This window comes from Molothrus ater, chromosome 2, assembly GCF_012460135.2.
Source record: "Molothrus ater isolate BHLD 08-10-18 breed brown headed cowbird chromosome 2, BPBGC_Mater_1.1, whole genome shotgun sequence".
Classification (NCBI taxonomy): domain Eukaryota; kingdom Metazoa; phylum Chordata; class Aves; order Passeriformes; family Icteridae; genus Molothrus; species Molothrus ater.
Window position 1 is genome coordinate 76,250,811 of NC_050479.2, and position 25,508 is coordinate 76,276,318.

At 39.5% G+C, this 25,508-nt stretch overlaps 2 protein-coding genes across 5 annotated transcripts in view; both read right to left on the reverse strand.

The window, feature by feature from the left end:
- YAP1 (Yes1 associated transcriptional regulator) overlaps positions 1 to 664 on the reverse strand; it is an 88,935-nt gene extending 88,271 nt beyond the window's left edge. For all 4 annotated transcript variants that reach the window (XM_036391089.2, XM_036391067.2, XM_036391078.2 and 1 more), the window contains exon 1: positions 99 to 664. In XM_036391089.2, the coding sequence (XP_036246982.1) occupies positions 99 to 422 (324 nt within the window). In that variant the 5' untranslated portion in view covers positions 423 to 664. The remainder of the gene's footprint in view (positions 1 to 98) is intronic.
- Positions 665 to 1,178: 514 nt separating this feature from the next.
- CFAP300 (cilia and flagella associated protein 300) lies at positions 1,179 to 22,031 on the reverse strand. The gene is made up of 7 exons (XM_036393699.2): positions 21,913 to 22,031; positions 21,401 to 21,482; positions 19,761 to 19,833; positions 14,343 to 14,509; positions 11,954 to 12,126; positions 6,534 to 6,600; positions 1,179 to 1,559 (listed from the first exon to the last, which is right to left on the reverse strand). The coding sequence occupies exons 1-7, from the start codon at positions 22,020 to 22,022 to the stop codon at positions 1,428 to 1,430; spliced, it is 804 nt and encodes a 267-aa protein (XP_036249592.1). The 5' UTR covers positions 22,023 to 22,031; the 3' UTR covers positions 1,179 to 1,427.
- Positions 22,032 to 25,508: the final 3,477 nt, after the last annotated feature.

Genomic DNA, 25,508 nt, shown 5'->3' on the forward strand with positions numbered 1-25,508 from the left:
CCCCGGGAGGAGCTCGGCGGCGGGGAGGGGGAGCACGGCCCGGCCGGGCCGCCCCCCGCCCGCCCGCGGCGCGGGCCCCTGCCTACCCTCCCCCTCACCTGGCGGGAGTGGGCCTTGGGCTCGGGCGGCTTGAAGAAGGAGTCGGGCAGTTTCCGCAGTCGCATGGGCAGCGTGTGTGGCACGTTGGCGCCCTTGGGGTTCATCACTGCGTTAAACAGCGCCTCCAAGTCGGTCTCCGAGTCGCCCCGCACATGGACGATCTGGTGCCCCGCCGGAGGGGGCCCCGCACCCGGGGGCTGCGCCGCGCCGGCCGGGGCCCCCGACACCGGGCCAGGGGGCTGCGGCGGCGGCTGCTGCTGCTGCGAGGCCGGGGGCTGCGCTGCCTGCGGCGGCTGCTGCGTTTGAGGCTGCCCAGGATCCATGGCTCCGTCGGGACCCCCCGGCGCTTCCCTGGCGGGGCTCGGCGGCTCAGAGCCCGGATTCCCAGTCCCGCATGCCCCGCTCCCCGGGCCGCGGGCTCGTCCTGCTGTCGCCGGTGCTTCTCACCCCTCGGTCGGGAAGCCGACCCGCCCGCGGCAACTGGCAAAACAACTCTGGCCGTGTGGCGCTTCCCCGAGCCCGGCCCAGCCCGGCCGGCGCCTCTGTCCCGGCGGCGGAAACTAACTCACACAACACACCAAACAAAAGTTCGCAGTTACGCCCGCCCGAATCACTCTCCGCCGCCGGCTCCGCCCCTCCTGAGCCCGCCCGCACCGTATCCGAGCGAGGCAGCCCGTGCTCGCAGCGCTCCTGCGCGCGCCCGCCCGCGCCGCCTCCCGCCCGGGGCGCTGCGCGGCCTCCCCGGACCCCGCTCCGCCCGCGGGCCCGGCCGGCACCGCACCGCCCCCCGCTCCGCGCCCGCCCGCGCCGCTCCCGCCCGCCTGCTGCCGCCAACCAGAACTTTTTTTTTGTCCCTAACTTCTATCCCAACTTCCAGGAGGCCGCTCCGCGATGGGGTGGGGAGGGGTGGCCGCGCTTCCCTGCCCCCGGCCCGGAGGGGGCATTGGCCCGGGACCCCTCCCGCCCGACCCCTCCCGCGCTTTCTCCAGGTTCCGCAGAGCTTTCACCGACTGCAGAGCCTCCCCTGCAGTTACGCGTCGCGGGTCTGTAAAGCTGGCTCATAAAAATGACGAGACCTCTAGAGAAATACTTTTTATTAGATAAAACGGGTGAGGGAATGGGGGAAAAGGCCAAGAAAACAGCTTCAAGAACTATAAATACCGGAAAACTTTTGTCACATAGTAACATCTGAGTGAACGGGAAGCACTTCCGAGCACGTAATCCAAGGAGTAGAACTTTCCTCGTCAGAAAACTATGCAATGTCTACCTGAACCCAACAGAAAGAAGGCAACCTCCACTATAAAACTGGGGACCAGACGGGTTTATAACTAGTTTGTAAATAGGCTTCCACCGAAACAGTGATACAGAATATTCACGTGTCGCTTGCACGGATCCACAATCAAGTAGGCAAAAGTCTGTTGGTGGCTTTTGCTTGAAGGGTAACACAGGCCATTAGCATCCTGAGACGAAGAAAAAAACCAAAACAGTATTAGGGACAATAGGGATATCTGTAAGTGAATTTATAAAATCTGAAGTTAATAATTTTGTTCCAGTTGTAACTGTTCATTGCACAGCAAAATAGAACAAATACACCACAGTTTATTTAAACGGTATATGTCCCCATGAGGGTCCCAACACTACAAAATGCACCGTAATTCTGGCTGGATGTATCAAATAACCTTGAGGTAAATGTAATATTAATATAAAAAATAAAATTAAACATGTAATCATGTGTTTACACAATTAGAGCCTAAAATACAAATGATTAAATATAAAACAGCCCATCATGTTTCCTTTGAAGGAGAAAAATAATCACTTACTCTATATTAATACATAAAGCTGTTCCATCCATAATTTTTTTTCACTTAACATTTGCTAATGCATCTGTTCAGGTTGCAATATTTGCATTTAAGCAAAATGCTTATTACAGATCACATTAACAACTTTGGACTATTATTGGAAACATTTTGTGTGCCACTCCTCAGAAAGGGTTTGAAGGGATTCTGAACACCTATCTGCAAAATCCTGGTTCTGAAAAAAATACATTCAGCTGACAATCAGCAGGGGAACTGGGCTCTTCACATTAACATCCTACGTCTGCACATGTCAATAAAAGCTTCAGTGTTGACAGAGCAGCACAGCTGGACACACTTCAAATCCAGTAGGGATCCAGGAACTAGATGGAGGGATTTTTAAAGCGTTGGGTTTTTTTATTTAGTTGGGTTTTTTTATTTAGTCAGTGTGGTAATTGAACACCTGAAAGAGTAGCTGACACTTCCTTTCTTTTAAAACATGTAACAGTTTCCTCCTGCTCCCCAACACCTTTGTACAACAGTTGAAGAGATGTGGGTTCTGTTACACTTTTCCTGCTTGAGGAATTGCTACATTGCATATATTGTTCATTTCCTCCAGGAAAATTTTAAACTCACAGACTACAGACTATTCCAGATTTTACATCTCTTGCATTCTTCTGTTGAACTTGTCTTCCTTTGCATAAAATAATCTTTTTTTGGACCAAGGAAACATGAAAACTGTAACTCAGTGGTTAAGTCAGTCAGCTGAGAAGAAAAGAGCTGGGTCCCCATTTCTGCACCAAGGACCATTTGTGTATTTAATCCTTTAGCTTTTACTGGCACCCCATTTTCTCCTGCCGTTTTGAAGAGAATTAATCCATTATTAGATGTTCTGGAGTCTTCCTTTGAGGGATTATTCAAACCCCTAAATCTTAAATTAAGCTAAGCACCTCATAAAAGCACGGTTTTAGACAGGTAGAGATTTGATAATGTTTATTCCCAGAATTTTCCAATGGTAGTCAAATGCCACAAGCTAGAAACAGCATTCTATTTTTAAGTGGCACAGCATACAAACTCTGTAGCTCCAATTGTAAGGTACCTAACTTTCTTCAGGTGTTTTCTAATGATACACGTGTAACAAACACTGGAGAGCAGTAAGGAGAGCAAATTTTAAGATTTTATAGTGCTCAGCATCAAAAGGCCTTTGGAATTTGATCCAAAAATAACCTAAGCTCATGCATGTAACTGAAGAAAAAAAAGTAAAAGACAAGATCAACATCAAGATGTGATTGGTAGTTAAACTCTTCTCCCATTGCTACCAAGGATCCCACTCCTGCAGTCTGTGTGGAATTGATGGATGGCAGTTGAGGTTTTGACTGTTTAGAGGCAGTGTGAGCCCACTAAAAATTTGTTCAACAACTCAAGAACAAAAACAATGTAAGTTCTGGCGATGAGGCATTTCAAGCAATATACCTAACTTGGTATCAGGAAAATAATCAATATAACCTAATTAAATGAAAAGGTTCTTAATTTTAATTAGCAAAAGAGGTCATAAAACGCCTAAAATGCTTGAGCATAAAGGCTCTGATATTTACATTCATGCATGTATACAAGAATCATACCAATTCCATCTGCAGTGTGGACTTTGGTTCACACATGCAGGGGGTGTAATGATTGATTTACTGATGTTAGAGTAGGATCATTTTATTTTTTCTTTGTAGCAACACAGCTGATGATTTAAGAATACATATGCATAGCATAAAAGAGAAATGAAAATACTGCTGAACATTTTCAAAACTGCATAATGTAATTGACAATTTTTTAAAATACTTATTGAATAAACTTTGCATTATTCTGATTTCTAAAACTGCCACAGTTTGGGTTCAGGTAAAGAAAGTTCTAAAATAACAGTGAGCACTCCAATACTTAAGCTGTAAAAGTATTTCATTATATGCAAAGCTCCAAAGCTCTCAAGGGTATTTGGAGTTCAGCAGAGTACTTTGTCACCAGATCTAAAATTATTTCTCTTGTGATACCCAGGTCTATCAGGTTTTGACACTCAAGAGCTCTACAGACATTTGTAAAAAAGACCTCAATAAATTAGAGGGTTGGACAATCACCAGCCATATGGAGTTCAACAAGAGAAAGTTCTGGATTCTGCACCTGAGATGGGGCAGCCCTGGACATAGAGACAGACTGAGGAATGAGATGCTGCAGAGCAGTGCTGCAGAGAGGGACCTGAGGGTCCTGGTCAATGACAAGTTGAACATGAGCCAGCAGTGCCCTGGCAGCCAGGAGGACCAACCCTGTCCTGGGGGCATCAGGCACAGCATGGCCAGCTGGGCAAGGGAGGGGATTGTCCTGCTCTGCTCTGCCCTGGGGCAGGCCTCACCTCCAGTGCTGGGGGCAGTTCTGGGTGCCACAACATAAAAAAGACATTAAACTATGGGAGAGGGTCCAAAGGAGGGCAATGAGGATGGTGAAGGGCCTTGAGGGGAAATCGTATGAGGAGTGGCTGTGGTCGCTTGCTCTCTTCAGCTTGGAGGAGACTGAGGGGAGACCCCACTGCAGTCTGCAGCTTCCTTGTGAGGGGAAGAGGAGGGGCAGGCACTGATCTCTGCTCTGTGGTGACCAGTGACAGACCCAAGGGAATGGCCTGAAGCTGAGTCAGGGGAGGTTTAGATTAGACAGCAGGAAAAGGTTCTTCACCCAGAGGGTGGTTGGGCACTGGAACAGGCTCCCCAGGGAAGTGGTCACAGCACCAGCCTGACAGAGGTCAAGAAATGTTTGGACAACACTCTCAGGCACATGGTGTGACTCCTGGGGATGGTGTTTGCAGGGCCAGGAGTTGGACTTGAGCAAGCCTGTGGGTCCCATCTAACTCAGAACATTCTGTGGTTGTGTGAACTATAACTTAGAACTTTGAAATATTTACATTTCTAATAGTGTGCTTTTTCAGATACTGTTTTAAAATTGTGTTCAGCCACACAACTCACTTTTACAAGACCAGCTTTTTAAAATCCATTTATTTTAAAATTATTTATCTATTTACATCAGGCTAGGAGGGTATGTCCTTTCCTTCCAGATATAAACCAAGAAAACTTGGCTTAAAACTGTCAGCTCAACATAAGGATTATAATAACACTCTACAGTTATTTATCAAATGAACTCAGAAGCTAACTCCACTGCAGAAATGTAGTTATTCCTTAAGAGAAACTTTTCATCACAAACATAAGATATTTGTGCTCCAGTAAGTGTCCTTCCTGTAAGTGCCATGTGGAGTGGAGTAGTTTTGATCCACACAACCATCAAACAGTGCAGACACACTGTTTAAGCCTTTCTGTTTTCTGAGAGAAAATTCTTCAGCATGTTCTTTAATAGAAACTGTAATTTCAGAGTTCTTCTCCACCCCACAAATTTTCAGATTGTGCAGTAATGCCCAATTTTCCTCCAAGGATACAAGGATAGCCTGCTCTGCATTAACACTGGATCTTCTTTTGTCCATCTATTTTGTTTACAAAATTTGCTGAAGTTTGGTTGGGATTTTGTTTGTTTGTTGTTTTTTTCTTTGTAGTACTGATGATATTTAATGTATGGCCAACACAGTTAGGGGACCTCTTTAATGTCCATCTCCCTAAACACAGAAATCTGCAAAGTTCCCATCAATGCATTTGATTTAGAGGTGTGAAAGGAGCAGTAATAACAGGAGAACATCCAGTTACCAGGGTTTTGCCTTTTTATTTTTATTACAGTTTGCAACTTAGCAGAAAGATAAATTTTGATACACCCATAAAGTGTTTATTTTCAAAAGCCTTTTATGAATCATACATAGTACTTAAAAGATGATGACCAACAGATGAACAACTGGACTATTGGCAACCTGCAGGGAAGTTTGTGCAGTCTGAAATGACATCAGCTGCTGCTGTTGAAAGTCAGTACATTATCTGACATTTAATTATAACATATTCTGGTTACTCAAAAAGAATTTGAAGTAGTTCATCCTACTGTAACAACTTAAATGACAGATATACTGAATCTGGTAAACATGCCAGTTCTCAAACTTATCTTGATGGTAAATGTATGGTTTTGCAAGGGAAACAGATAGGAACGAGACTTGACAAGGGAGGGGAAAAGAGGTTAGGAGTCATCTCACTACCCCAGCCTTTATGTATACTAAACTTCCTTGCAGTCTTTACAGAACTAGATACAATATAAGCTATTCACAAAGCTCTAGCATCATTTCAAAAAACAGAACTATAGGAAGTCAAGAGTGCATCCTTGATCCTTACTGTTAACTCAAGTTTTATTATTATCTAAACCCTTCTTTTTTTTTTTTTCATTAACTAGTTTCTGGATGACTATTATGACTTCCACTGTAATCCAGTAAACCTGTTTCTGTTTACCTATTTTTAGTGAGCTACCAAATAAAACTTTAGCTGGTGGTTACTAATGAAGAGTTAGTAAAGAAGATGAGAAACAGGATAAGATCAGAGAAAGAGTTCATAAATAAAAAAAGTGACAACTATGGGAAAATAACCCATTACAGTGGAATATTATATTTTCTTTGTGTAAAAGTAAATTAATTATTTTCATATTATGTATATTACTGTAAAATCCCATATAAAAATTATCAATACTTACATATGCAGACACTCTGAAGACTGTAGAAATAATATGTATTTCTCTTGTTTCAGGGTTCTTTTGAACGCTGAAATACAGGGGTATAATACATACTTATTATATATCATAAGTACTGATAATTAGACTGTTTAATTTATTAAATTCATTTTAAACATATGCACTGTATCCTTGCTCAAATTTTATGAAGGTCAAATTTATAGCTAAAATTCAATTTATGTCATAGTGAGCAGGAAAAGTTATGTGGCCATTGTTAGTTAACATGCTTATTATGATATTTTACTGAAAATATTGAATATATCTAGTAATCTGACTTGGTTTCACTGTTCTCAGCTACTAAAGCACAGCAATATTACCCAGACCTAGATGATTCCAAATATAGAGTTTTCATTTTGATAGATATGAAAAATTATGCAGCTAAACATTTCATAAAAATCTTTTCACATATTCTTTGAGAAAGAAACCTGCAAAGTGAAATGCATATTAATACAGACTACAAGAAGTAGCAGCAGTACTGGTGAAGAAATACATTCTTTAGCTCATTTTTAATTAGTACATAATTATAGTTTAGGTTTATTTTTTCTCCTTTGGAATTTTGTATATGTAGTCAGCTACGCAACTTGGGATGGGATTAGTTCTGAGCTTTTCTATTTCTAGACTGTTGTGAAGATTGCCATTTCTTTCATCAGATTTACTAATAACACTGAATATTATTGCAAAGAATCCAGGTATCTCAACCTATTAAAGTATTTTAATATATCATTTTTCCTCAAGTCTGCTTTAAGTGATTCTTACATTTCTTCAGAAATTAGATAAAGCAACTGCTATTAATTTATCTCATGTTGCAGATTCCCACTTACATTAACTCACTGTGGAACAGCTGAGGCTTAAAACTTCCATATTTACACGCTTCCAAGAAATGCATATCTCAAAACCTGCCGTGTCACAAATAGGTTCCATTCCCAAGAAAGGTCCCAGTATAGACAAGTTAAAAGAGGATGTGTTGAAACACAGCCCAGCTGGACGCCACACCAGGTCCAAGCTGTGACAGCAGTCCCCTTGTTACCAGTGCTTTGGCAAAGTTTCTTTTTGTAAGAACAAAGGAGCCCCAAATCAACCAACAGCACCTTTGTTGATTCAATCTCTGCAGCCAATAAAAGAGATTGACTCTCCAATTAACTGATTTCATCTGTAGAGTAATGACACAGTCATGTTCCAACCTATACTATGAGGCTGATCTTCCCTGTGGTCAGTCAGTAATGAGGCTCTCTCAGAACTTTTTGTTGCATCTGACATGTTGACATACTCAACGGTGGATGAAGACAGCATTGCTGAAATCAGTAGTGACCCCAGTTGTGTGCCTTCCCACCCCTCCAGAGATGATTGCCTTCCCAGCAGGACAGCTCAGCTACCTCATGACTCAGCATCTGAACCACTGCAGTTTACAGACCAGTGCATTAAGCCAAACTAACCCAGATGTCACTTTATGCTGACACACCAGGCTGTAACTGCAGCAGTTCAGAAATTCTTCACCCATCTCTGTGGAAAGAGTGATAACTTTCAGAACAAGACATAGAGGATTAGTGGCATTATTGCCTTCTACCATGTATCACCACCCCCAAAATCAACAGTTGTATTTAAATCACTCTGACTTCAGATTCTTCTGTCAGAAAACTATGCTATCAATTTCTGGTTTCTTAATTTTCATTATACATATATATTTTATATATATATATATATATATATATATATATATATATATATATATATATTTTTTTTTTTTTTAGGGTACCAAAGTAAGAGTTGACAAAGAATAAGTCTTCCTATTTATTCCATGACCTTGAGAAATTTTCCCCTTGTGGTTAGCTTCCTGTAAGTAATTTTTCAAAATGTTTATTTTCAGTACTTTGGTTATTTTTTAAGGCAAAAATTTGTGTCTGTTAAAATCAGATGAGATTCTTCCTTTGCTGACTTGAAAGAAAACCAGGAAGTTGCCTTTGACAAACTTATTTTCTCTATTTCTTTTTTTCCCCTGAAAGCTTTTAGAAAAAAACCTTGTCCTTTTGAAGAGGATAGTATTTCCTTAAAAATAATGTTAATAGTCCCATGTTCTTTCAAATTGTTAACTTCTAAACTATTCATTGGATATGGTAGTTCATAATTTTAATGTGCATCTATTCTCTTTTTATGAAAAGCAAACATCCTCATGGTCGCTCTATTCACTTTGGGCTTTATTTATATTCTAACCTTACTGGCAATATTTTACTAGGCTTTCCAAACAATAAAAGAACAACGTAATGCTTTCACATACATTCATTCATTATGGGGAAAAGGGCATGGAGATGGAGATTAAGAAAGGAGAAGAAAACAATCACTACTACATGCTACAGCAGCTGTCACCATGGAGAGACAGTCAGAAAAATCAGGGGTTAAGTACAGAGGACAAGATTTATCAACAGAGATTCATAGATTATATTTTAATTAATGAGTTTTTGTTATGTAAATATATCCTTTAAATCAAAATACTACAACAAGGGATAGTGATTTGAAATTATTTAGGTTATACAGGACACAACACTAAACACTAGAATTTTGGATGGATTCAACTGATCATGGATTAATTACCGATGGGATAGTAACAGACTATCAGTAATAGACAAGTTGTGCATTACTTTTTTAGTAAGAATATATCACTCTTTTTGCAAAGAAAAAATGTCTGCCATTTTAGCTGTATTTGGAAGTTCCTAGCTTGTAAAATATCTAGAGTTGTTAATTTCAAAAAAATTATTGCATTCTCTCATAATACAGCAATGCACATAGAAATGCTTTAATAAAATGAAACCTCAAAACTTTTGACACTATTTTGAATGCTACTGCCTTGGAGTTAGAACTCAGGTATGGCCAGGAAAAAAAGTTGTAATAAAGGTAAGTAGGGAAAAGCTCATTAACAGGTCTGCTGCTCCCTGCAGTAAAGGCACTTATGTGGAACTCTTCATGCCAAGGCTCTTGCCCATGAGGAATACTGTAACAGGACTAAACAGTGGCAGTTTATACATCCATAAGCTTACTGTTATTAGACTGAATTCATCTGTGGCAGCTAATTTTTCAATGCACATCATCAGCCAGCAGATAATAATTATTGAAGTATCCATTTTTTTTTTTACCAAGCCTTCTGATCCTCAAACATAAAAGTTAAACCTTAAGGACAGTACAGTTTACAGATTTTTTAATACTGTGAAAAGTTTTTAATATCACTTTATAAAGAGTAGAAAGTGTCCAATGCAACTGTAATCCAAGATACAATGAAAACACACAGAGGATAACAGTGTAAAAAAAGAATTTAAACAAAACTTGGTATTTAATAGGAATTTGAGGGTGAACTTTTCGGTAAGGAAAATTTAAGAGATTACTACTATAATCAGCAATCTTTTACTGAAAATAAGAGGCTATAAGAAAGTAATTTTAATTGCTTTATTTTCTGGTGTAATTTGTGCAAGAATGAAGTAACAGAGTGGCCAGAAATTAGAAATTAAGTCAAGACTGTCATTAGCGTCCCTATTCAGAGCCTGTCACTGCCTTTTTCTTTCTTAACACAGTGGAAATAAAACAGAAGCATAATTTTGGATAAACTGGGAGCAGGGGGAAATGAAACCAAGGAAAAGGCAACTGTGATTTGGAAGAGGGAGGAAAGGTCTGAAATCTCAGGATTAAAAGCTTTTCTCATGGGACTGACAAAGAACTCAATACCAAAGGAGAAAGATAAAAGATTCAGTGAAATGGTAAGTTTCGTTTTCAGCTGCTAACCAGTGCTAACACCAGCTCCTCTGGCAGTGAGAAACCAGCAGACATTTACAGGCAACAGAGAAACACATGGTAGACAAATTCAGAAGATCAGTTACATCCCTGAAAACTTGGGAGGACAGAGAGCAAACTGCCAACTGGCAAAAAAACCCAAAAAAACCAAAAAACCCAAACAGCACAGGAATATACACTTGAAATATTTTCTCCTAAATATTTTATAAAGGACAGAAACTGCGCACAAGAGGAAAATAGAAAAGGCTAATAGGGAACAGGTTGAGGATACAGAAAAGATAAACTTTGAAAGCAGGATGAAATTGTGGGAGGATCTTGGCAGAGGCTTTTTTTCTGTTTTAAGTAATAAGAACTATTTCACATCCCTATCAAATTTCACAGCATGAAAAGGAAAAAGAATGGAAAGACATTTAAGGATAGGAAGGTAAAGAAAATGAGTGGCTTAGAACAGAACTTGAACATGTTTAGGATAAAACAACTCCACAGCAAAGGGGAGCAGTAAAGTGAAGGAACTGATTGCATTTGCACTTTGTCCTAGTTTAATTCAACAACAGAAGAGCAGAAACAGCTGCAGTCAATGCAGAGTCACCTATGGCCCAGCACTGAAGGAACAAGCAGCTTGATTCAAGTGCAGAATGAACAATATAAAAGAAAAGGCAGGGTAGAGTTAAACACTGATGGATCCTTTTATGTCAGATGCTGTGTTTCTGAAGAACCCACTTGATTCTCATCTATGTATGAGATGAAAATACCAAAACTACTCAAACTAACAAAAATGTTAATAGTATCTTTTACAATCTTTATATTCCCATTAGCTTAACTAAGAATGAGTCTGTATAACCAATAACTGCATTCCATTTCCCAGCAACCAGAACATACAAGTTTTGTCAATCAGAGAAGTCAGCATATGGATATATCAAAGCAGGGAGAAAGTTGTGGTTTTAGTCTGAATCTAAACCTCTGATCAATTACCTCTAATCTCAGTGGAAAAAAAACCCCTCACATAAAGTTCCAAACAATTCCATACACCAAACCTGGTAAAAAAAAGTGTGTTAGTTCACACTGTCATAACAGCAAGATTCTATCACACTTAGCTTTACACTGTGAGAAGTGTATTTGCAGAACTAGGAAGACCAAAATCCAACTGTATTAAAAAAAAATTTAAAATTAGCAGGGTTAAAAAATATATGGAACTGAAAGTTTCAGCTAATTATTTCAATTTTTAAATCCTAAATTAAAAGCAGTCTAATTGAAAGTAGCCCAAGATCATACAGGCAAGACTTAATTGTTGATGTTTTATCAAGGCAGTGGGAACAGTCTGTTTACAGTACTATGCCATGTTTTCAGCAGATGATTATGGAAAAAAAGTATCTTTAAATTGGGAATGAATTGAATCAGTAGGACTGATGCAATTAAAATTGCTTATATTTTTGCCACAGAACTACTGCCATTGTTCCACGGCATTTTGATTGTTGGACGCAAATAAGCTTGCAAGTGGATTAAATAACAGCCCCATTTTTGAAGCAGTAATGTACAATAAATTTACACAAATCAACACTGTCTATGGATAGTACATGTACACATTTGTACAAAAAGTGAGTAACACTTACCTCACCAAGTCTTTATAAAAAGCTTTTGTAGTTTCTAAGTATGGGTCAACTACATCTTCATACTGGCAAAGAGTTCCTCCAATGCAAAAATGCTTAAAAAGACAGAACAGAAATTCCTCACGATCCAATTGAGTGAATAAATCATAATGGTCCGAATCCTCCAGAAGCAAGACCTTGTGGAACAAGGAAAAAACACGGAAGTCAAATTGATAAAAATTTATTTAGGATTCAGTTTATAAATAATGCAGCTAGTATGGTGTATGGTACACAGAAGTTATGTCCATGTAAAATATGTGAATGAGGGATGGAAATACATATTTCCCAATCCTTCTTCCATTGATGCAATTTGGCTCAAAATTTTTACATATAATATAAAGCAGAATCACGGTCAGATTTATGCCCAAAAGACATGAAGGAATATTTTTCAAGTCTTGTTATTTCACTGGTTAATTATCTGTCATGCTAGTGAAACAAGCAATCTGAAAATAATCTACCTATATTTGATATGTCAATTGCTGTTAATCAATGGGGTAACTGTTTTTGATAACATTTGCTTTTTCATTTTTAAATTGACACAGTTATTTCACATTTGTAAAGGAATTCTAGGATCTCCCAGAGGAGATCACTCAAACTCCCATCATTCTTTATTGCCGACTCCAGTGAGCCCTGATCTGTAGCCTGGATTAGCCAGACATGCATCCAGCTGCCTCCATGCGTGTCACCTGCCTTTTGCTGAGATATTATGTGAACACAGAGGACTTGCTAGATTAGTGTCAATATTCATGTAAATGTGGACAGGAATTGTAACTCACAGTGGCTGTAAGACATTTTGAGTCCTGTCAGCCAAACTGCAGATGCCAACCCAGGCAAAGTGGTCAAAATTAGACATGAGCCCACTGCTCTCTGGCCCTCTTTATAACAAAACTACACAACCTGAGTAAAAAGGGGTCAGGGCAACAACTGTTCTGGATGGCCACCTCATACATATCCCAACCTCCTTGGCTGAAACAAGAGAAGACATGGCAGGTAGGAAAGAAACGTGGAGTCTTGCAGCCAAAGGCTACCCTCTGACACCAGGAGACAGTTTGGTGCCCCCTACAGTCTTCTGTCCTAGAGCCCTGACTAATTAATTTGAAATGCTGAAGTCATTCCTGGATTTTGACTTATTCTTTCTGCTCTCTTAGTTCTTAGGAGTAGGAATCACCTTTGTTTCAAACCAATGTTAAACCCTCAACTTGCAAATGCTGACACACACATCACTTCCACAGGAAGGAAACTGGGAAGACACTGAAACCCCAACAATCTCTAATTTTAAATGTTGCCTCTAACCCTCCTACATACAATATATTTAATTTTTAGAAAACATTTCACATGTACACAACTTATAGATAAATACACAGTATGTTGAACTGCTAGGCTACAAACTACATCTGAAATTCAAACATGAGCTTGAGTTCTCACCTTTTCCCAGAACTTTACAAGACAGACCAGTATTTCAGGCCACATCCTGTAACCAGTGTCACTGGTTCAAATACATTGCCTTCAAAGGATTTGCCAAGTGCAAATGAGTGCAACTCTATAATTATTTAGTACTTATGTTGATTATATATACAAGGAAGAGCGAAATCCAGTTCTCCCACACTATGCTTTGCTAATGCTACACAAACATAAGTTTAAAAAATGGTTTTAGCTTATGAAGTCAAAAGAAACACAGTAAAGACATACATTGATTAAAAGGGTGCCACTGTTAGAGATTCTTTTTCAGATAATCTGCTTTCTGACACTTCCACTAGAGTATAACAAACAGTTTCACATTGCAGGCCTGTTCAGGAATTGTATTTAGTCATTTTCCAGTATTATACTGAAAAATTTCCTCTTCCATAGTTCCTCTTGCTTTGGAGAAAATGTATTAAGACAGCTTTCTTTAAATGCCTTCAGATATGATATGATCAGCATTCCTGTCCAGGAATGCTTCAGGATGTAGCTATTGAATACATTCAATTTTATCCACTACCTGGAAGGCTGGGTGAACCTACAGCTCTGAGTATCACAGCACCTTCTTTTGGACCTGACCCTTTGTTTCCCCCTCCTCAGCAAACGAGCAGCTGCATTTCCCCACACACGCTCCAGCACTGACTGCCTGAGACACAGGTGGGTAGAAGAAAGCTTTACCTTTTTCTTCCACCCAAAAATGAAAGAGGGCTCACCTGGAAAACAAGTAATTGCTTTTATATATTCAGGCAATGTAGTGCCTCAGTTGTTCGTAAACCATGGCTACTGATGCCTGGTTTTACCACTGTCAGAAAAAAAAAACAACCTGAAAAATGTGTCCTTATAGCACCTAATAGAGTAGCAAAACTTATAATAAATTATTCATTACCATACTGACCTTCCTTAATTCATCAGAGATAAGAATATCATCATGATAGTCATCATAACATTTCACAATAGTTCCAGTTTCTCTAACAATTCCTTCAGAGTACAGCCGATCAAAAAATGACATGGAAATCTGTGTACAGGGTACCACTGTAGCTTCAATTTTTGTCACTTTGGAACCTGAAAGATACAGGAAGCTGGTTGCATGTTTCATGTTTTTAAAAAAAACACACATCATGTAAGTATGACAGCCACAGAGTCCCTAAAAAAAAAAAAAAAAACCCAAAAAAAAAGCCAAACAAAGCTAAGAAGGAAATAAGTGTAAAGAAAAGATTAAATTCATCTGAATACTACTTTCCATTAAGGCTCATGTGTCTGCTCCCCCTGTTGGTAAATACCATCAACCGAAACTGGGATAGATGGAACACCGTGTGAACCCAGCAATGCATTAGATCACACCCTTAGAAAATCATATTCCACAGCTTAAGCCTTAAAGCATAGGAGGACATATGCCAAATTTGGCATGATGAAGTACGGAAGTCAATAGCTGCTAACAGCACCCCACAAAGTAAAAACCAAAATTAACATGGCCTCGAAGAATTTTTGATTTGGTAAGTACTATATTGAACTTTTAAAAAAGTTATTTTGTAGCCACTGTAGGTTTTATTAGGCAGCTATTTCAGAAGATGAAAGAGGTACTATCAGCACTTCCTGCATGAATCTGGAGTATCACCTCTGTAATCATTAAATGCAGAATATATTTTTCCATCATTTCTTTCCCTCTGCTTGCAGATCATCCAAGCTGGATCCTGTTGCTCACAGACATCTAGTGCCATTTGAGATGCCTGCCCTACAGTATTTTCCTTAAAGAGTTATCAGTCCATAAGGGCACATATCTTCTCTATATACAGTGTTACATCTACAAATCTGTCTGCATGGTGTTGGATAACTTATGGCATCTCAAAAAGCATTAGGCCCCATGTTTACGAAGCTTTGGATTCAGTCCAGTTCTGTCTGCTCTCTGCAGTCCAAGTGTTCAGCCCAAATGTTAGAACATGTTCTCCACCCATCTCCAGGTGTGCCTGAACGACCTTCAAAGCGCTTCTGAACAGGAGAGGGGAGGAGAGCACGAGTGAGCATTCAGCACAAGGGCACTGTGAGAATATTCACAACATTCCAGCTGTCCATGAGTTTATTCTTATCTCTTCTCCTCTGTAGGCTCCCTTGATGGGAGACTGGCCAGCAACATCACAGTATCTAAAGGCTTTTTACCATACAATTAAAGATAAAATTCAGTGCTATCCTGACAAACTGACCTAAAGGATCACTAAGCAATACTCTTCAGGAAATGTACAAATTTGCCTCTACATGACAGTATTTCAGGACCAGAAACATGCCAGAAAGGGATGCATGAACCATGGTGCTTCCAAGAGCACCTATGATTTCATTCTAATCCTAGTATTTGTAAGCACAGCATAAAGTAAAGTTTCTCTTGCCCACACCTGCAGAAAACCTTGGGATTTCTGCCATATACTATTACATAGAGACTACTTATTCATAGGTTAAGTAGGGCTGGCATTTTAATACCTAAGCCTGGGTAAACTGTACCACCCAACCAATCAATACCAGGAAAAAAAAATAAAGAGAAATTATAAATTGATAGCTTGAAAATATGCCTACTTAAGCTAAAATAGTAACAGGAAATATTAATATTATTTTATTGGACCATTGTGATCTCAAGAAAATCTGTTAAAGAAAAAAGCACAGCATTTAATTGCTTGGCTTCCTGTCTACCAACAATGGTTATGAAAAAAGGCACTTTTTGTTAAAGAATAAAAGGTTTAGTGCCTTCACCAACCTGTACAGATAGTGACTGTACAAAATAATCATATTACATAACCAAGAACAAGTCAGAAAAATCATCAGAATTACAGCTTTACAACCTATGCAAAAAACCCAAACTGATTTATATTTATTTATTTGTACTTCCTCCCACCCCCTCACTTCCAGTTTCCTCTAGTTCTCCAGCTCCCTTTCACAGGTATTGAATTTTTATTTTATAAGGGATTTATTATGAGACAAATCAGCTTTCATCACATTAATTATTTTAAAATTAACATTAAAACCTGAGTTGACTAACAAACATCAGATGCTAAGTGACTTGAGAGAAGTGAAAGATCCAATTACTGAGCTAAAAGGATAGGAAATTTAGATATTTATAGGCTTTCAGTTATAAGGATTTTATTGGTGGAAGGGAAGGAGACTTCTGCTCTGAAAAAAGGTTTCATGAAAACTTTAATAATGAAAAAAAAATCAAGAGCTTTGTAATTTATTCAGTAGTTCAGAAAACCAAACTACACATGGAAAAGTTTAAATACACTGGAAGGTCCTACTCACTATTTGAGAGGTGAGATTTGTAATTCAAAATTTCCTGGACAAGAATGATAGGTTTTAATAACACTATAAAAGTAAGCAGTGAAAAAGGAAGAAGAAATGCCTTGACAACTCTACAAGTGGAAAACAAAGAGCTGAGAAATCCTGAAACAGCTTAAGCTTATTATAACAGCCAGCTCTGGAATATCTATAAAGTGCTCCCAGAATACTTTAAAATTAACATATCACATATCTAGTAAACCATGGATTGGGTATATTTAGAATTCTCCAAAATCTAAGAAAGTTTTTTATGTCAGAAGAATATCTTGTAACTTACTATTTACAAAACAGTTTATATGTAATGCAAGTTCAGTCCTCAGTATTAAAAAAATATGGTATTTCAAAAGTAAAAGGTGTAGGTTGATGATTTATGGTTTCATATGACATCTAAAATTCTTTGCAAATTATAACCTATAATAGCAGCTTAAAAATTGCTGATTTAATATTCCAGATTTTAAAATCCCATTCTAAAGACAGAAGTTGTTGAAGATTTAAGCACATATGGCAACTCAAGAATCCTTTTTTAGGCAAATCCTAATATTTTATTTGCACAAATAGATGGTAACTGTACGCCTTTGAAGATAAATTTTCAAGTGTTAATTGAGCTTAAGCAGATACAGTCCTGCCTCCCTAAGACTGCTGACAGGTGCAAGGACAGCAATGTATCCAGGGAAAAATGACTATTTAGTTCTCATTGCAGCTATTTAAAAAACACAAGACTCAATACATAAATGGGTATGCATCAAATTTGCTCCTTTTGCTGCTTCTATTTTTGAATTATCAGAGTAACAGATGGATAGGTGGCTTAAAGTACATCAGAAATATCCAATACTCTGCCATGCAGCCAGAACAAGGTGAAAAAATATCCCTATTAGGAAAATTGCCCCACAGGCAAAAAAGTTTGGTGTGAGACTAGGTCATTAAGTATCTTTCTGATCAGAGGAAGCAGGCTAGAGAATATCCTTGTGTATCATTTACCTAAAATGTTTTATTTCAAGCAATGTTGAAGCTGAAGTCCTTGAAACAATGTATTATTGTGGAATTCAACCACGACAAAAATCGTAAGTAAAAAGGTGAGAGGAGACTATAGCCTTAAAAAAGAAAAAAATTATTATGAAAACAAACACTACTGCAATGTTTTATTAATTTCCTTTAAAATGCTGACATCTTTCTGCGGGTCCATAAATACTTTCTGCCCAGTCTCATGGAGGGCAGGGGTAGGGAATTTTCTGTGGATCTATCTAAACCCCCCTATATTATGCATTCAAATTATCTCCCCCATTAAAAAAACCAACCAAACAAAAAAACCCTAACATTTTTGTTTGTAACAGAATGAATGTAGTATTTGAATCAATGCAGACTATGTATTTTCTTCAGATTTTCCAAAGGGCAAAATAAGCATGTTTCCAGTATTTTTTACCAACAGATATGTTGTTTTAAAGTTACTCCACAGTGATAAGCAAATGGTATATCTGGATTAATGTATCAGTGCACCCGAAGAAGAAAATACTAGAAGATCATTTTTACCTCCTCCCACTCACAGCTAATTCTTACTATATTTTCAAAAAATGCACATGAAGACTAAGTATAGAAAAATGTGCCAACATTCCTCACCAAAAATAGGCAAAGAATGGGAAGATGAAATTTTAAGAGCAAACAGGGTATACCAGCTGTTCAGGATTTAGAAAGGGAACCCTTCCAGTCCTTGGGACAAAATGCTTCACTTCTGTGCGGAGGAAGATTGAGCAGAACCAAGAGTTAAGCTGGGTTACTTGGCAAGAGACCCTCCACTCTTAACACAAGGTATGTAACCTGCTGACCTCCACTACAGGGACTGTCAAGTTGCAGACTAGACAGATAGCCTAAAACAAATCCTGTCTAAAGCAAGAAAAGGTTTACTACTGGCTTAAAATTCATCTATTTTCTTTCTGCTTGCCAGAGAAAGAGGTACCTGAAGGGGTACTTGACAGGTTTTTTGCATTTTATATATATTTCAATTGTTTTAACAGTTGGGTGAAGTGTTTGGAAAATGGATTTTTGCTGACAAAAAAGTGGCAATGTCTAGTGTCATTGTATATAGTGGGAAAAACCTATGCCAATTCCAGAGAGCTGAAAAGGAAAAGTAAGAAAATTCCCAAAGCTCTGTTAAATATTTACACACAGTAATATTTGTAGACAAACCAAAAGAAACAAGGGCTTCCCACTACCCTCTTCTAAGATACTCCTGTTAGGGAAAATCATTTTGGCAATATCAGAGATCACATTATGCATAAAACACCATTACCTTATCACAAGCAATTGCCATGAATTTTTGAGTGCAATTTCAAAGTGGAGCCACAAATTTGCTGTTTGCTTTTGGCATTCCTGCTTTAGTGTTTCATCTGCATCTCCAGACCTAATGGAGTGTGTCCAGAAGTTTCTGATTTGGCAAAAAAGTTGAAGTGACCCTCATGGCATGGTTGCAAGCATAGCAACCTGTCCCATGGGGCTCTTCTGTGCCTCCATCACCACGGCTGTACAGACAGCAGATTTACACGAGCTCGGGGTGTGCTCTACCAGTCCTCTGCTCTCAATTTTTATTTGTAACAGAGCAATCATCTCAGATCTCTCCCAAGTCAGGCTGCAAGTTTGCCCTTCTCTAACATTTGCAAATGTTATCTGCATAAGGTACTATTGTAATTCCACAAATAACGCAGTTGTTTATGTCTGGATACATGATCAAGTCAACTGGATGCTACAAACCCATTTATAAACAGCTTCAAGTGCTTGATTTTTGGAACGATGCAGGGGTCAAAAGAAAAATAGGCATTAATGGTGACAATTTAGTTATTTTATTCTAGAAGTAGACTCTCTCCCTATTACTGAGTAAAAGAAATAATTCTTTAAGAGATTTCAACTAGCTGAAAGCATACATTTAAGAACTGTCATTATGGTAAATTAGAGCAAAATCATTAAAATACAGACTTTTTTTTTTAAGATTAATTTATTCTAAATTTACCCAAAGTAGTCCATTGTCCTGAAGCTGACAGCAACTTTAAACTGGAGTTCACACTTTGATCATTAAAAAATGCCTATAATATTAAAATAAGAGAATACAAGTTAATGAAATGAAACAGAAAATCATCATTTATAGTGCCTTGGATACTTTCAATCCAAATTATAAGGCTCCAATTAGTAATTAGATCCCATATGATCTACGACTTTGTGTACTAAATATCACACTACCAAATCTATCAGTTTGTAACTCAGTGTAGCCAGTGTCTTTTATACATAGAAGATCTCTTCAGGTGCATATTTTTATATGTAGTATTAATTTTTTATAATAAAACAGTTTTAGTCCAAGAACACACAAAAATGTATGAAATTCATGGAGGTACAAAAAACTGAAGATGAAAGTTTTACCTCTGCATACGATGTCCTTGAAGTTAAAAATGAAATGCCAAGTATGATTTTAAAATTCACTCTTTTTAAATAAATTTGAAGCTTGGAGAAATGTAGAGATACACAAAAATTATTAAACAGATACAGAGTAAGATCTGAAGAATTCAACTTATTGATTTATCAATTAAAAGATGGAGACATCCACAGTAATGTTGATAGCTGACAAGTTTCCATGATAGATAAACCAACTAAGAAAACCCACACTTACAGAGTGAATAATCACTAAAGAAACTGTGAAGAAAATTAAATTATGGATCTTTCAGTTTCTGGATCACTAAATTTCTTTATCACCCCTCTGGGATACAGAGAGATCAGATATTACATGTAATGGTCCTTTTTTCCCCAATTACTTCACAGCTCGTCAGATTTCATAACTTCACAGCAATATCTTTACGTTTTTAATTCAAAAGAGACAAACATTGAGAGGGTAAATGGGTATTCTGTAAACTTCAATAATTTGAAATGTTTATCAGTGGAAGATGAAATAAATATTGGTGCATCTCTGTGTGAATTTCTTTAAGATATAAAGAGGCTGAATTCTTTATCCAGGATAACAATATAAAGTAGACATATAAAATATCAAAGAGTTTTTTAAAACAACAGATGTAAAAATCACATAGTTCTTAAAACCACAGGTCCTGTCTGCAAACAGATGAAGAGATTTGACTTTGCAGATGACAGAAATGGAGGACACAAAATCAGCAAGTGATTTGAGTCTCAAAAAGCTTGGAGTTCAAAATTCTAGTATAAAGCAATGGCATTCAATAAATTTCAAAAGTTATATTTCCAGATACGTGGTGCACATGCACATCTAATTGCACTGTGAATTTACTGTGAGAAATTTACTGATAGGTGTGAGCGTGTACTCTGTTTGAAGTCTCACACTAGGTGGACTTCCCAACACGAAACCCTGCAGCCAACATCAGCATCCAGTTCAGATTTCCATTCTTGGGAATCCTGAAAGGCTAAATTGTTCCCTCTTAAAGCAGAGTAACACTAGTACAGACTGAAATGTTTTTACTGGACAGTACAGTTAACCCACAAATCAGAGACTTGAGCACCACACCTAAATCACCTCCTTTCAAGGAGTCATGAGCAGGCCAATAGCATTCAACACTGCTAATGTTGAATATAATTTCATGGTGGGGGGCGAGGGGGGGGGGGGATCAACTTAAAATACAAAGGATTTAGAACTACCATAAGAAACTCATCCTTTTGATAGGGCTTAAACTGCTGGTCAAAACTGAACGCTTGTGCTGTGATCCTGCCTTGCATGGACCTGAAATGGAAAAATGAGATTAAATATTCTGAAGGCATACATAATGCCCTATTCTGACCGATTATACTTTGTTTTTTCACCCCCATTCTCAGTTACAAGCGCCTCCAACCCTTCGTTGGAGGGCTCGGGCTGCGCTGGAGCCCCGCTGCGAAGCTGAAATAGATCTCGGCTCGCTGTGGGAGGCCAGGACACACGCCTCACACCTCAGAAAGCGCAATTTGCCTGCCTGGAAAATACCAGGGGGACTTCAAATTTAGGGGTTGGGAGAATAAATGAAAAAAAAAAATTAAAAATAAGAAAAAGAGAGGCGGACCCGCCGCCACCGGAGCGGGCGTCCTGTGGGCGCGGCAATGGCTTCAGCCCTCAGCACGGCCCGCCTGTTCCCCACCGCCCCCAGACAGAGGCATCCCGCAGCGGGCGCTCCCCCCACCATTTGAGGAGTCGGTCCGCGATGTCCCTGTCCTGCAGGCAGGAGAAGGTTTTCTGCGGCAGCGCTCGGAACACGACCTGCCCAGCTCCGCGCCCGCCCTCCGCGGACATCTTGCCGCGGCCCGGCCGTTGCCGCGGAGACGGCGCCGCTCCGGCGCGGAGCCCGGCCCCGCTCCGCAGCGTTCCGCCGCCCGTGAGGGCCGGCCGACTCGGCTGTCCCCCTTCTCTTCGTTGTTTGCTTACAAAATCCCTTAATTCAAAACCAACTTCTCTCCTCTCCCCTCTTTCCCTGTCTCTGCTCCAGGAAAACTCAGGCTTGCCCAGCAGGCCGAGGCAGGGGCTGCCATTGCTGCCTTCGCCGAGGCCAGCCCAGCGCCAAAGCACCAAAACGAACCGGGAAAGGCCAAAGTTATGAATTATGAGCTTCTGGGGAATCAGGGCTGCTGCTTGCTTCCCAGGATGCAAAGCCATTTGGGAACAGCAAAGCCGTGCTTTCAAACTCTTCCCAGTCGAAATTAAAGGAAAGACCATTGTTATTTCAGGAAATTATTTCCTCAAGTTTAGTAAAGCAAGGGACACCTTGCACAGGTTGGGGAATTTCCTGCCCTTTTGCAGGGAAAGCAGTGAGAATTTAAGGCTGCTGCACATCTCATGCTATTTCCTTCAGCAGCCTGCCCCCTCCAAAGCTTGTGCTTGCTTAGCCACAAATTTCCAAAACTGTAATTTTCCCATTAATCTATTGCTCAGGCTTAGCAGCGTTCCCACGTCTAAGAAGTTTGGCAGTGATTTTGTTGGTCTCTAATTATTAAAAAAAAATTTAATTAAAAAAATTAAAAATTAAGCTGGCCCACATCTTTGATTAGAAGTCAAAACTGCCAGCACACATCACCTGGTCTCATCGGCCTCTAAAAGGCTCTCAAAGATTTAACTTGTTAAACATTCATCAAACAGGCTTGTACCAAAGGAATTCAGAAGAAATTGACATCATAAACCTGTTAAGAAGCCCTGTGTTAACACAGTTTCAGTAGAATTAATTGCTCACCACATACTCGCTAGATTTTCTAACAGTGCAGTGGGCTGCAGTTCAGCAGACCAAGTTGCTGTATAGCAGCTATGTATGTGAGATTTAAGGAGCTATTCCCCTATATTTTCTCCATTCTGTTTTCTCCAAGCATTTTGCAACACAGTTCTGTGGTTTTTTTCCCTGATAAATTTTGCTCACACCTAAGCAATAAGGGAAAATAAAGCTATGATACTTCAAGATGTTCAAATGGTTAAAGATTTTTTTAGTGGTAACTCAGGAGGGGATAAAGAAAAAGTGTGCCTTTCTTCTCAGTGTTTAAATATAATGTAAAGTGGTAGCATGTGATACAAATTATTATAACCTTCTTCTCAACTAGTCTCCACCTACTCCAGCACTAGTCCTGTCAGTTAAATTCCTCTCGCCACTAATATTATTAGCCGGTGATTAAATAGCCAAAGTGAAAGAACTGGTTTGGGCAGGGAGTGATGTGTAGCAACAACTACCAAACACATAAATTCCTAATTTCAAGTTGTGTGGACTCAAATCAGTATTTAAAAACAAAACAAATAAAAGACTGAAACTTTAGGTCTTTATGGAAAAAATCCTACTGACTTTAGTGAGGATTTTATCTGATTAAAGTGTTGAATCAACTAGCATATGTTCAAAACCCCACAGAAATTTAGAGTGTTTAAACACTCTGATGAATCAGGAGTAAGGAAATGAGCAAGGACTTCAGGACTGGCCCAGAGGGATCAGGACAGGAAACTCTAAACTATGGAATTAATTTCTTTAATGTTGTGCCATTTACCTATCATAGATTATGATTCAGTAGTTCCAGTTTAAGCAGTACACAATAATAAAAGCTAAATTGGGACTTTCAGTTTAAACACTGACCTCAGTACCCTCTGATGTCATGAACTACAGCCACGTTCACGGCTCTTGAAGAAAGTCAGGCACAGTGCTCGTTTAAACACAGACATTGAAACTGGTTTTTTTGAATGTTGAGGATTTTAGCATCTCACAGAAGACATTTGGAGGGTGGAAAATGTATCTTTCTGCTGTCTGAAGAAAAAATGAAGTCTGGTTAGTATATACTGTTAAGCAATAGTAGTCACTCCCTTTTAAGCAGACAAATTTTCAGCACTGTTTGTTTTTAACTTATTTTCTTATATGTGATTGTCAAGAGTTTTACACTGCTGAATAAACTGCAGGCCTTAAGTGCAAAGCAAACAAACCAGCCTTTCCATGGCAAACAAAAATCAAATTACAGAGGACCAGCCCTGTTGTACCTCTGCAAAGTGCATCAGTCTTTAAGGCAAAGGTCAGCTGGTGACAGAGGAGCAGCCTGTTCCAGTTGGGGTGGTAGTGGAGAACCTGAATGGCAGCACCTCCCTCCCTCCCTCCTGCAGAAGTCTTCAGCATTGCTGAGGGATAGTTAAGCCATGTGAATTAGCCAAATGGAAGAGGAAAGGGGTAATTATCAGTCTGTATATTAATCTGTGAAATAAATTAGTCTTTCCAGTGTTAAAATACTGTGGGATAAGTCTGATGGAGAGTGAATTAAAGTTCAGCTCCTGCATCCAGTCTGTAATGAGAACTAGAAACACCCAGCATAGAAGGCACTGTACATTAGAGTGAAGTTCAGCTACTGCAGAGGATTTAGGGGGTATCAATGTCCAATTCTAGGCACTTACACTGATAAAAGAGGTTCAAGTCTATGAGAGACAGAGGCCAATTAGAAGCCAAATAAAAATGTATCTAAAACAGTGATTAGAAGTCTGTGGTATACCTGAATTTCTCCCTTTCTCCACCACCACTCCAAAGATTACTCTTCAATAATTCAAGATTGCAAGGCAGGAGTCATTGTCTGCTCCAGAGTCAGACTGGATCCTCAGGTGAGGGCAGGAATTAGTGCCTCTGCTTGCTCTGCTTTTTTTCTTTTAAAAGACAAGCAACTGAAAGCATCACCCAGGAAGAGGAAGCTCAGGATTTTACCATCTTTCAGCCTGAGGAAGTCCAAGCTCAAAGCTTTTATATCTCAAGTGCCTCAACCACTAGGGCTGTTGTCACATCCTGAGTTAACTTGCTGCTGTCCTAGCAAGTGTATTTTGGGATGAGTATCAGGACCCTACAGACTCAGCAGCCACTTTTTGCTAGTAGTAGGCCTGCTGCACTCAAGGCTAAGTCTACTGTGACCTTGGATCAGACAGCTGGGTGGGACAGAGGTCTAAAGCACCTCAATGGGACCCTAATCCTCTTGGCTTGGGAGCTGCATTTCAGCCCCAGCTGTTGGCCCAGCTTCTTGTTGGAGCTGCATGGACAGCATGTTTGTGCCTGGCCATAAACCCACCAGTCCTGGGCCTGACCTCAGATTCAACCTGTCTCATCCCTTTAGACTGGTCTGATGATCTGGACTTATGGTTGAACATGGTCACTGTTGCCAGACCTGCTTTGCTGGTTAGGGTGCTGTGGGATGGAGCTGTGTCAGGGAGGGCACTGCCCTACCAACTTCACTGTCACCCTTGGCTGCCAGCTCAGCTGATTTTACAGAGCAATCCCCTCTTGCAGCTGTC

Excerpts from the sequence above, each read along its gene's own strand:
- CFAP300 (XM_036393699.2), bottom strand. The coding sequence starts at position 22,022 with ATGTCCGCGGAGGGCGGGCGCGGAGCTGGGCAGGTCGTGTTCCGAGCG. Across the intron at positions 14,510-19,760 it reads AGGACAATGGACTACTTTGG|GTTCCAAAGTGACAAAAATT; the intron begins GTAAATTTAGAA and ends TGTATCTTTCAG. Across the intron at positions 12,127-14,342 it reads TCTCTGATGAATTAAGGAAG|GTCTTGCTTCTGGAGGATTC; the intron begins GTCAGTATGGTA and ends TTGTTCCACAAG.